General features: G+C 39.7%; 1 protein-coding gene across 6 annotated transcripts in view; it reads right to left on the bottom strand.

Moving 5' to 3' along the window:
- Positions 1-13,345, bottom strand: part of map4k5 (mitogen-activated protein kinase kinase kinase kinase 5) — a 149,685-nt gene that overhangs the window by 73,547 nt on the left and 62,793 nt on the right. For all 6 annotated transcript variants that reach the window (XM_041214459.1, XM_041214460.1, XM_041214464.1 and 3 more), the window contains 2 exons: positions 7,867-7,939; positions 5,023-5,154 (listed from right to left, as the gene is read on the bottom strand). In XM_041214459.1, the coding sequence (XP_041070393.1) occupies positions 5,023-5,154; positions 7,867-7,939 (205 nt within the window). The remainder of the gene's footprint in view (positions 1-5,022; positions 5,155-7,866; positions 7,940-13,345) is intronic.

The following is a 13,345-nucleotide window of genomic DNA, read 5'->3' as shown; positions in this document are numbered from 1 at the left end:
TAGTATGGAGGCCAGGGCTCCAAGTGTGGTCCAACCAAGATTCTATATAAATTTAACATTACTTACTTTTGTCTCAGTTGCTCCAGAAATGAAGCCCAGTCCTCTGCATGCAATCTTTATAGCCTTTTCAACTTTTAACTATTTACATATCTGTATTACCAGATCAATTTTGCTCTTCTACACCAACTAGCTTCATACATTTCAAGGAATAAGTGGTGTCCTACCAAATGAACACGTCATAGTTTGCAATATTAAATTTTATTGGCCATTTACTATGTCAGCATGCAGTTTGATGCCATCCTCTGCATTATTAGCTACATCCTTCACTTTGGTATCATCTACAAATTTTGACCTCGCACCTCCAATTTTTGCATCTGAATCATGTAGCAGAACACCAGTTCCGATTTTTCAACTGAGAAACTTCCCTCAACTCCTACCCAGTGCTTTTCAATTTGTAGCCATCTTTCAAACCAGTCCACTTCCTGGCCCCTGATTCCAGCTGCCAAATTAATTCCTGAACCAAAAGTGAAACTAATTTTGGGCACTTCCCTCTTGTCTGTCAGCAAGGAATCAGAAGAATTACACTGGAGTTACTTACTTTGGACACAACCATCTTTTTGGTGCTTGTAACAAAAGTAATTTATGCAGCAATAAAATTATTCGCTGTTGAAATTTGATTTAAAAGGTTGACAGAATATGTCAATCTTTTCACTTCTGGGCTGGATTAGCTAAAAACAGCCTGTGGATCTAGTTTTGAATTTTAGGCCATGTTTTTCAATGCTCCATCCAGCTCCAAAATAGATAGTGGGACTCCAGGAGAGAAAAAGTAAAAAAAATAAAAACTTGTATTTATAGGACTTCGGGATACTCTAAAGCACTTTACAGCTAATGAAATACTGTTGTAATGTAGGGAAATTTATTGTCAATTTGCACTGAAATGACCAGATAATGTTTTATTCACATTGAATGAAGGATAATGATTGGCCAGGCTGAAAAGAACTCCCTTACTCTTCTTTTAATAACACCATTATGTGGGATATAAAGCACAGAAACAGCCCACTTGGCCCAACCAGTCCATGCCAGCATTTATGCCATGGAATCTTGTGCACTTACTTAGAAACGTTACGACGCAGAAAGGGGCCATTCAGCCTATCTGCGCTGGCCAAAAAGAGAAAAAAAAAACTAGCCACTCATTTTAATCCCACTTTCCATCACCTGGTCCATAGCCTTACAGGTTACAGCACTTCAGATGTAGATCCAGGTACTTTTCAAATGAGATGAGCGTTTCAGCCTCAACCACTAACTTAGGCAGTGAATTCCAGACATCCACCATCCTCTAGGTGAAAAAGCGTTTCCTTATGTCCCCTCTAATTCTTCAACCAATCACCTTAAATTGATGCCCCCTGGTAATTGACCCCTCAGCCAGGGGGAACAAGTCTTTCCTGTCTACCCTATCTAGGCCCTTCATAATTTTGTACACCTCAATTAGGTCACCCCTTGGCCTCGTCTGTTCTAAGGAAAACAACCCTAGCCTATCCAATTTCTCCTCATAGCTGCAATTTTCAAGCCCTGGCAACATTCTTGTATTCTCCTCTGCACTCTCTCCAGAGCAATTATGTCCTTCCTGTAATGTGGTGATCAGAACTGTACACAAAATTCCAGCTGTGGCCTAACCAGCGTTTTCCACAGTTCCATCCCTGCTTTTGTATTCAATACCTCACCCAATAAAGGAAAGCATTCCACATGCTTTCTTAGTCACCTTGTTCACCTGTCCTGCCACCTTTAAGGGCCTGCAGACAAGCACACCACTTCCTCAACCCTCTCAACAGCTTCCTGTTTATTGAGAATTTCCTTGCTTTGTTTGCCCTCCCCAAATGCACTACCTCACACTTTTCCAGGTTGAATTCCGTTTGCCACTTCTCCACCCATTCTGATATCATTCTGGAATCTATAGCTATCCTCTTCACTATCAACTACATGGCCAATTTGTGTGTCATCTGCAAATTTCCCAATCATGCTTCCCAAATGCAAGTCTAAATCATTAGTATATACAACAAACAGCTAGGGATCCAACACTGAACCTTGTGGAACACCACTGGAAACTGTCTTCCATTTGCAAAAACATCCATTGACCATGACTCTGTTTCCTCGCACTGAGCCAATTTTGGATCCAACCTGCCACCTTCCCTTGTATTCCAGAACATCTCACTTACCTTACCAATCTGCCATGTGGGACCTTGTCAAATGCCTTACTGAAATCCATGTAGACAACATTCCACTGCACTACCTTCAATAATCCTCCTTGTTACTTCCTCAAAAAATTCTATTAAGTTAGTAAGACATGATCTTCCCCTAAAAAAACCATGTTGACTATCCCTAATCAATCCATGCCTTTCTAAGTGACAGTTTATCCTGTCTCATTTCCAATAATTTGCCTACCACCAAAGTCATGCTGACCGGCCTATAATTTTCTGGCCTATTCCTCGTGCCCTTTTTAAATAATGGTACAACATTCTCAGAACTCCAATCCTCTGGAACCTTGCCAGTATCTAGTGAGGGTTGGAAAATGATCCTCAGAGCATCCAATATTTCCTCCCTGGTTTCCTTCAACAGCCTGGGATACAATCCATCCGGCTCTGGTGATTTATCTACCTCCTAGGATGCCAGTCCCTACAGTACTTCCTCCCTCACTATGCTTATTGGATCTAATATTTCACACTCCTCCTCTTTAACTAGAATGTCTGCATCAACCCTCTTCTTAGTGAAGACAGATGAAGTACTATTTGAGAAACTCTGCCCACATCTTCTGCATCAACCCACAAGTTACCATGTACATCTCTGATATGCCCTATCCTTTCCTTAGTTATTCTCTTGCTCTTAATGTACTGGTAAATCATCTTAGAATTTTCTTTGATTTTACCTGTCAATTTTTTGTATTCTCTCTTTACTTTCCTAATTTCCTTTTTTTACTTCACCCCTGTACTTTCTATACTCCTCTAGGCTTTCTACAGTAGTAAGTCTTTTGTGGCATAAATTTTCTGCTTTATCTTGGCCTGTATGCTTCTGGATAACTGGGGGGGAGGGGTCTAGATTTGGTAGTACCACCCACTTACTTGAGGAGGATCTCAGTTTAACATCTCAACTGAAAGATAGCACCTCCAATAGTGCAGCTCTCCCTAAGAACTGAAGTGCCAGCCTAGTCTCTGGGCTGTGGACATGAATCCATGACTTACTAATTCAGATGCAAAAGTGCCTCCACTAAACCAAGGCTGATACCTTGGTTGAAAGGTTGCAGTAAGAAATTAGAATAAAGAAAAAAAAAAACAGGGCAAAAAAATGTATAAAATTAGTTTCATAATAAATTCTCTCCCAATAGTACATAGGGTTATTATTTTTACATGTTGCACAAGGTAATAGTTACTAAATTTGAAAATGATAGAAATTGAGATCATAAACTTGGCTCCACTAAGATGCTGATTAGCATGATACCTTGGGAGTCGGAGTTCAAACCTACGTACTCAGGAGCAGAAATACATAAGGATCATATTAGTTTTATTACTGATTTAAGGATCAGCTGTTGTTCAGTGGGAGCAATCCCTCCTCAGAAGCAGAAGATTGTGTGTTCAAGACCCACTCCATAGACTTGAACACATAACACTAGGCTGGAACATCAATGCTGTCCTGAAGGAGTACTGTACTTTTTGGAAGTGCTACCTTTGGATGAGACATTAAACTGACACCCTGTTGGCCCTCTCAGACATATGTAAAAGGCTGTATTCCAAGAGCAGCAGAGGAGTTCTCCTGGTGTGATGGTCAACATTTATCTTTTAGCGAACAGCTAAAATTGATATTGCTTGAACAAGAGCCAATGTAGGTCAGCAAATGCAAGGGGATAGTGAAACAAGACTTGCTGCAAGTTAAGACATAGCAGCAGTGTTTTGGATGACCTCAAGTTTAGACAGTGGAATTTGAGAGGCCAGCCAAGAGTGCATTAAAATAAGTGAGTTGAGAAGTAATGAGGGCATGAATGAGGATTTCAGCAGGTGAGTAAATGACAACTGGGGCGATGGTGCAAAGCAAAAGGGGATGGCAATGGATTAAGCAAAAAACAAATCAAAAGATGGGTCCAGAAAAGCTGTAGGTGGCAACAGCAGAATCATGACCAGAATAAGTCTGAAAAAAATGGGAGCAGTAATTATGATCTGAAATTATTGAATTCAGCACTGTTGCTGTCAAGTGCCTAATCCAAAGATGAGGTGCTGTTCCTGAAACTTCCATTGAACTTCACTGGAACAATGATGGAGGCAGAGGACTGAGGTGTCAGAATGGGAGGTAGGGCAGAGAATTGAATCAAGAAGCAATTGGAAGTGGACTGAACCGAGGTGCTCAAAGCAAATACAATCTGTTTGGTATTTCCAAGCTAGATGAGACTACATTGTGAGCGATGAATCAGTATGCTAAATTATAAGTAGTAGACGTTAATCGTGATTTCAACTGAAAGGAGTATTTGGGGCCATGGACGATGGAAAAAAGGAGGGAGTGAAACAGCTGATGTTAAATTTCCTGTGCTTGCAATAAAAGGTGCCAAGGGAAGGGAGCCCAAGTGTTGGGAGAATGGAAGAGTTGACCTGGATGTCAGAAGAAATGGCCCCTTTAGACATTTGAAAGGGGAAGATGTTTTGATGGTGGTATTATTCTGGAGGTTACAGAAATGGCCGAGGATGATCTGTTAAATGTGGAGGCTGAGGGGGTGGAAGGTGGGAACAATGGAACCATATTATGGTTCTGAGAAAGGGCAATGCAACAGAGCAAAAACTGATATTCCCATGCTTTTCTGCTAAAGGACCGGAATATGTTTTTCTGGTCTTTTTTTGGCATTATAGCAATAAAACAGTTCCTTTCAGAGTAGTTTTGTTAGGTTTGTTCCAGAGCCACAGAGCAAGATCTGAAAACTTAAAGCCTCACCAACTCAAGGAATTCGTCATTTCCAGAGAACTACCGGCAGTCTGAAAATTAAAATACCTCATAGGGTGCAAATCAAACATTGGAGGCTGCAGTTCTGCCAGTTCGATTGCAGTAATTCCAACTGCCCAGATGTCACAGAGTTGGTTGTATCCACCGTTCTTCTCCACTGCAGCAACTTCAGGAGCCATCCTATAAAAGCAAATATTGCCCTCAGACTCAAAAAACAGATTTCAACAACATAAATAATTTGCAGGTTGGGAGTCAGCTATCATGTTACTTTTATATATTTATAGAAATGTGCATATTATCATAGTGAATGAAAACTATGAAAGACACAACTATTGTGAATTAGTGGGTTGTGAAATTTATTTTAAGTGTACTCAAAAATGCAACATGAAACAACTAATATATGTTCAACTGAGTTACAGACATATAACCTAACTGATTTATTCAAAGTACATTATCCACGGATAGCTCACTCAGTTTATAAATGTAAATTGAACCTTGCTAATGGTTCCCTATCATCCAATATGTATAGTGTAGGATATTTTTCCTACAATAAAAGTCTGAGGAATACGACAAATACAATATTATAGTCTCATTTCTGCACTTTGGCACATTTACAGTAGATTAAATGTATAATGTATAAAATTTCACTAATCTATTAATTTTATGGATCTGGTCAACTTTGAATACTGGGACAAAGGATTTCAATTCTGGTTGAAATTGTAAATTAAGTTTAATTTTCACTTGGAAGTACTTTTTTGTGCACAAATATCTATGACTGCAGTGTAAGTGATGTATATTTTAAATACGCCAGTTTAGTTCCATATGCATGGTGGAAAACATTTCTGCAACTGTAAACTTCAAGAGGGCACAAAGATGCAATACATAAAATAACTGATTTATTAGAAGTCAGAAGCATGTAACGGATTTGTAAAAGGAAGATTGTGCCTGATTAATCTAACTGAATCTGCGATGAAGTAACAGGGATGTTGTCTACATGAAATTTAAGAAAGCATTTGACAAGGTACCACATAAGAGACCAATTTTAAAAAATGAAGTCCTATATAATAGGAGGGTCAGTGTCCAATTGGATAAAAACTGGCTTAAGGACAGACAACAACAACAAAAAGGCTGTTCTTCAGAATGGAGTTTTGGTAAGCAGTGGTGTTCCCAGAGGGTCCGTGCTCTTTTTGCTTATATAAATGACTTAGATACTGGAATATGGAGCAAAATTTCAAAATCTTGCAATACCAAACTTGGAGTGGCAGACAATGAGGATGAGATGAATTGCCTGCAACAGGACATAGATAGGTTAGCAGATTGAACAGACAAGTGGCAGATGGAACTTAATACAGAGAATTGCAATGCATTTTGGCAGGAGGACTAGGGAGAGGCAATATAGCCTTAATGGCACAATCCTAAAGCGTGCACAGGAACTGAAGCATGTGGGGATATATGTGTATTGAAGGCAGAACATACTTACAGAGTGGTTAGCAAAGTATATGGGATCTTGGGCTTCATAAATAGTGACATAGGGTACAGAAGTAGGGAAGTTATGCTGAACCTTTATAAAGCTCTAGTCAGTCCCCAGCTAGACTGCTGCATCCCGCTCTGGTCACATTTTAGGCAAGGCGTGAAGGTCCTCGACAGGGTGCAGGGGAGATTTACCACAGTGCTTTCAGGGATTAGTTACAAGGTCAGATTGGAAAGGTTGTGATGTTCTCTTTGGAGCAAGGGAGATTTGATCAAAGTGTACAAGATTATGACAGGTTTAGTAATGTAGACAAAGAAAAGCTGTTCCCATTAACTGATGGTACAAGGACTAGGAGACAGATATTTAAGGTTTGGGGAAAAGATGCAGGGGGAATGTGAGAAAGTTACACCCTGAGTGGTAATATCCTGGAACTCATTGCCCACGAGAATAGTGGAAGCAGAAACAATGATTTCAAAAGGAAAACAAAAACAGAATTACCTGGAAAAACTCAGCAGGTCTGGCAGCATCGGCGGAGAAGAAAAGAGTTGACGTTTCGGGTCCTCGTGACCCTTCAACAGAACTTGAGTTCGAGTCCAAGAAAGAGTTGAAATATAAGCTGGTTTAAGGTGTGTGGGGGGGGCGGAGAGAGAGAGAGAAGTGGAGGGGGTTGGTGTGGTTGTAGGGACAAACAAGCAGCGATAGAAGCAGATCATCAAAAGACGTCACCAACAATCTTTTGATGATCTGCTTCTATCACTGCTTGTTTGTCCCTACAACCACACCAACCCCCTCCACTTCTCTCTCTCTCTCCGCCCCCCCCACACACCTTAAACCAGCTTATATTTCAACTCTTTCTTGGACTCGAACTCAAGTTCTGTTGAAGGGTCACGAGGACTCGAAACGTCAACTCTTTTCTTCTCCGCCGATGCTGCCAGACCTGCTGAGTTTTTCCAGGTAATTCTATTTTTGTTTTGGATTTCCAGCATCCGCAGTTTTTTTGTTTTTTGATTTCAAAAGGAAATTGGATAGGTGCTTGAAGGAAATAAACTTGCAAGACTTTGAGGATCAAGCAGGGAAATGTGACTGGATGAACTGCTCCATGGAATCAGCATGGACTTGATGGGCTGAATGGCCTCCTTATGTGACGTAAATGACTCTCACCTAAAGGTCACATTACAGCATTAACAGTTGGAGGCAGTGTATTTGTATTAAGGCGGATTAGGTATAGAAGATTATGATGTATTACAGTTCAAATTATGTAAAACTTTTGAGAGTTAAATAGCATTAAGAGATGGATGTTACTCAACCACCTCACTTCTGGATTTGTTGTACGTCTTCGTCATCTTTATTTCTACAACAGGACAGACTGTGACCATTGACTAAGAAGTTGCCATAACACTCAATACAAATGATTTTATTACCAGTATGGGGTTCCAATGAAGGACTTCCTTTTGGCCATAGTAGCAGTTATTTTTGCTGCAACACCAAAGTCAGCTGAAATGCAAAAATCAGAGTACATCAACTTCAGTTTGCTGTTTTCCACTATGTATTGATCAGGACCACTGATTTACAGTGACTAAGTCAAATTATTGGTCAGTGATAAAAGAAATGGTGCCTGCCAGTGACCTCTAAAACAGCGCCCCACAAAGATTAAACAACTCTAAAAAATATTTTATTTATTCTGCTGTCATTTGAATTTGGTGCTGTTTATAGGGGATCTGTTGTGTCCAAAACAGGAAAGCCAGGCTGATCAGCTAATCAGATTGAATTCTCACAAATAACAAAACAATAAGTAAAAGGCAGAGCAAATAATTCACATTTTCGTCATTGCACAGAAAGCGAAATAAAGACTAGAGCATGGATTACAGGGTTAAAGAAGTTGAAATAGCAAAACAAGCATTAAATATTATATTTTTTAAATCTGCAATTTTTAAAATGTTAACCTGGGGGATTGAGACTTCAAGCTTATAAATTTTCATGGCGAGAGAAGTTGTTCAGCGCATTTTTAGTATGCTGTAAAACTCAGTTACATACACCTCATTCAATAAGGCTTAACATTTCAGCAACAATAGTGTACAAATGTTCACATTCAATCAATGTTTGCAGTGTTTTCACCTGTGAAGACTGCAACAGCACACCCTGTGGAGCGACAGGATATCACTGATGGCAAATACCAAATTTCCACATTTAAGTATGCACATGCAGATGCCAGAAGTTGTGCTCCTTTGTATACAGTAGTGACTAGTAATGACAGTTTTGCCATCATTACAGTTGCAAATTCTAGGCTTTAATTTTCTAGTCCATCTGATCCCAAAGTATTTTAGAGATTGCGCTCCATAAATTGTCCTTATTTATAAAATTTGCCCCACCAACTTAGGAGGAAAGAAATAGTGCAAGGGTAGGCCATTTGATCCTTCGAACCAGCTCCATCATTTAGCAGCTGAACTTGCATCTCAACTTCGCCTTTCCAAACTCCCCACATACCCCTCAATTCATTAGTATCCAAAGATCTACTAATGCCTATCTTTAGCACAGCAGGCCATTCAGCCTAACAAGTTCCTGCTGACTTTGAGTAATCTAGTCAGTCCCACCTCCCCACTCTCTATACCTGTAGCCCTGCAAGTTTATTTCCTTCAAGTGCTCATCTAATTTCCTTTTGAAATCATTGCTTCCATTACACTCTTAGTTCCAGGTCATTATCAACTATGCATAAAAAAGTGCCCTCTCACATCCCCCCCCCGCCAATCTTGTACCCAAAACCTTAAATCTGTGTTCCCTAGTCCTTTACCATCAGCTAAGGGAACAGTTTTTTTTGCTTTCTTGGCTAAACTTGCTGTAATCTTGACACCACTATCTGATCTCTCCTCACTCTCCTTTGCTCCAAAGAGAACCACCTCAGGTTCAACCTGATGTAATTAAAATCCCTCATCCTTGGAACCATTTTAATAAATCTCCTCTGCAGTCTCTCAAGACCCCTACATCCTTCATAGTGTAGTGACCAGAACTACTCAAGTTGTGGCTTAACCAGAACATTAAGGTTCAGTATAACTTTGCTGCTTTTTACTCAATACCTCTATTCATGAAGTTCAAGAGCCTTTATGCTTTGCTAACTCTTTTCTCAATATGTCCTGCCATCTTCAAAGATCTATGCGCATGCATCCCCATCCTCTGTACCTGTGCAACCTTAAATTATGCCATTGGGTCTATATTGCCTTTCCCTATTCCTCCTCTCAAAATACATCACCTCATACTTCTCTGTACTAAATTTCATCTGTCGGCCCATTCTGCCAGTTATGGCTGACCTGATTGTGGCCTTAATTCCACTTTCCTGCCTGCCCTTGATAACCCTTAACTCTATTGTAGATCAAAAATCTGTCTGAGCTTTGAATGTATTCCATGACCCAGTCTCCACTGCTCTCTGTAGAAGAGGATTCCAAAGGCTAACTATGCTTTGAGAGAAGAAATTCCTCCTTATTTCCATTCTAAATTGGAGACACATTTTCTTTAAATAGTACTATCTAGTTCTATTTTTCCCCCATGAGGGGAAACATCCTCTCAGCAACTACCCTGTCAAGCCCCCTCAGAATCTTATATCTTTCAATAAATTCACCTCTCATTCTTCTAAACTCCAATGGGTGTAGGCCCAACCTGTTCAACCTTTCCTCATAAAACAACCCCTTCATCAGAAGAACAGCTTAGTGAACTTTCTCTGAACTGCTTTCAGAATCTTTACAGTGCAAAAGGTGGCCATTCGGCCCATCGAGTCTGCAATGGCTCTCTAAAAGAGCATTCTATCTTGTCCTACTCCCCTGCCTTATTCCCTTAACCTTGCACACTCTCCCTTTTCAGATAGCAATCCAATTTGCTTTTGAATACCTCAATTGAACCTGCCTCCACCACCCCTCTCAGGAAGTTCGTTCTAGGCTCCAACCATCCTCGGTGAAAAAAGTTTTTTCTTCACTATTACTCCTTTTACCAAGTGTTTTGAATCCGTGCCCTCTAGTTTTTGATGCTCTCGAGTGGGAACAGTTTCTCACTATTTACCCTGTCCATATCCCTCAAGTCCCTATGCAGCCTTCTTTTCTCCAAGGAAAACAGTCCCAACATCTCCAATCTATCCCCATAGCTACAGCTCTTTATCCCTGGAATCATTCTTGTGAATCTCCTTTGTACTCTCTCCTTTTAATACAAGTATATCCCTCCTTAAGCAAGCAGACCAAACTTATACACAGAGCTCCAGGTGCGGTCTCACCAATGTCATTACAGCTGTAGCAAAACTTCCCTATTTTTATACTCTATTCCCCTTGCAATAAAGGCCAACATTCCATTTGCCTTCCTAATTAAAGGTATGATTTAGTGGTCCTTCAGAAAACAAAAATTAGCATTTTCCCTACTACTGATGTCAGGCTATCTGGACTATAGTTGTTTTTTCCCCAATTTTCTTCCTCCCTCCTTTTCAGTAGCAGGTCTATGTTTGGTCCCTGCAGAATTGAAGGTAGCATTCTAAAATCTAGGGAATTTTGATGAAAGCCAATGCACCCATCTCCATAACCACCTTTTATAGCTCTAGGTTATAGGTCAGGACCAGGGCAGCTTTAAGTCCCTTAATTTCTCCAGTCCTATTCCTTTACTAATTTCTTAAAGTTCCTCATTCTCACTAGATCCTTGGTTCCCCACTATTTACAGAACGTTGTTTGTGTCTTTTACTGAAGACAGATACAAAGTATTTGTTTAATATCTCTGCCATTTCCTTATTCTGCTGTCTGTCTCTCAAGGGAATGATGCTTACTTTTGCTAATTTCCTCATTGTTATATATCCATAGAAACTTTCACAAAATAATTTCATGTCTCTTTCCAGTTTACTGTCATATTTCATTTTCTGTACCAATTGTTTGGTCATCTTTTGCTGAATTCTAAAAACTTCCTAAATCCTCAGGTTTCCTACTCTTTTTGGCAACATTATAACCCTCTTCCTTTAATGTGATACTACCGTTAACTTCTCATTAGCCGCAGTTGGGCTACTTTTCCCATAGGGTTTTTATTCCTTAAGGGAATGTATATTTGTTACAAAATTATGTTTTTTTTTTAAAAATGCTTACTATTACCCATCTATCATCATATCTTTTCACCACTTCTTTTCCACCTATTAATATCTACATAGCTTGCCATGTTCAATTTAAGGCTTAGTTTCAGTCACTATCAAAAACAATATAAGCTCATATTATGATCACTCTTCCCCAGATATACTTTTACAATAATTAACCATACTTCATTGCACAATACTAGATCTGAAATATCCTGTTCCCTGGTTGGTTCCTACGGACTGATCTACAAAACTATCTTGAATGCAATCTATGAACTTATCCTCCACCCCATTATTACTGTAAATTTGGTCTATTGAGTCTATATGAAGATTAAAGTCCCTCATGATCACTGTATTACCCTTGTTGCACACACCTCTAATTTCCAGATTTATACTCTGCAATGACATCACAACTATTTACAAGACCTATAAGCTGCTCCCAGTGCTTTCTGTCCCCTGTGGTTTCTTGGTTCCGACCAAACTGATCCTACATCTTGATTTTCCAAATTAAGATTTTTTGCTCTCTACTGCTTTTAACCCAATCCTGTAATACCACTCACTCCCACTTCTTTTCCATTTTCCCTATCTCTTCTAAATGTGAAGTGTCCTGGACTATTCAGTTCCTAACCTTGATCACTCTGTAGCCATTTCTCTGTAATTACTATTAGATCAACCAATTTGTTTCTATCTATTAATTCATTTATTTTGTTGCAAATGCTTTACACATTTAGATATATTGCCATCAGGTTTAAATTTTTTCTATTTTTTCCTGATGCTACCTTAATGAACAATGCCCTATTACATTTGTTAAGCACTCTGTCCCTTTCTGCTCTTTACTGCTTATCTTTACCCAATTCACTACTTTATTCTACAGCATTAACTTTTCTCTAAGTGCTTCTGAATTTACTCGTTTCTGAATCCTCTCATCTATCCACCCTCATTAGTTTAAAATCCTATCACCCTAGTTATTCAATTTACCAGGATACTGGTTCCATCCTAGTTTAAATGGAGCCCATCCCAACTACATTTCCCCCTTTTCACTGGACTGGTACTAGTGTCCAATGAATCAAAGCTCTGTTTCCTAGATCACTCTTTCAGCCAAGCATTTATCCTTTTAATCTGTCAGGTCCTATTCCAATTTGCGCACAGTTCAGGTGTGGGCAAGTGAACAAACCCTAGAACATTATCAACATGGTTCTGCATTTTAACTTGGGCCCTAGTTCCTCATGCTCTCAGCAGACTTCATTCCTCATTTCACATCTTTCGTTTCTGCATGGACCATGGCAAATGGACCGTCTCCCTCCAAGCTCTCCAATCATGAGTAGTGACCTTAACTTTAGCGACAGGCGGGCAACACAACCTGTGGAATCCCCGATTGTGCCTGCAGAGAGCAGAATCTACCCTCTTGACCATAATTGTCCCCTACCACAATCGCATTCCTTTTCACTTGCCCACACTGTTAAATGTATGTCAAATTCCACATAGTGAATACATCAAATTACATATTAGACAGATTCCAGCATTTTCTCATTGCTTTGGAGAACCCATCTATTTTTTTTTCATGCAAATCATAGATCTTAGTAACAAATTATGGGAAAAGGGCCAGAAGAAAGTGTACATATCCAATACAACTCTCACCCTCCAATCTGAATAGGAAAAAAATACTAGAGCAAGTTCTGACCAGACCACTCCTGCATACCTTCCAACAGCTGTTTTAAAGGCACTTGTGATAGAGACCTTGAAACAGGTTGTCCGTTTATGCTCGGTCATGGGAAGAACATGGATAAGGACACTACAAAGGCAGAAAGGGAAGTGAG

This window comes from Carcharodon carcharias, chromosome 20, assembly GCF_017639515.1.
Source record: "Carcharodon carcharias isolate sCarCar2 chromosome 20, sCarCar2.pri, whole genome shotgun sequence".
Taxonomy (NCBI): Eukaryota; Metazoa; Chordata; class Chondrichthyes; order Lamniformes; family Lamnidae; genus Carcharodon; species Carcharodon carcharias.
This window is presented reverse-complemented; position numbering and strand designations above follow the sequence as displayed.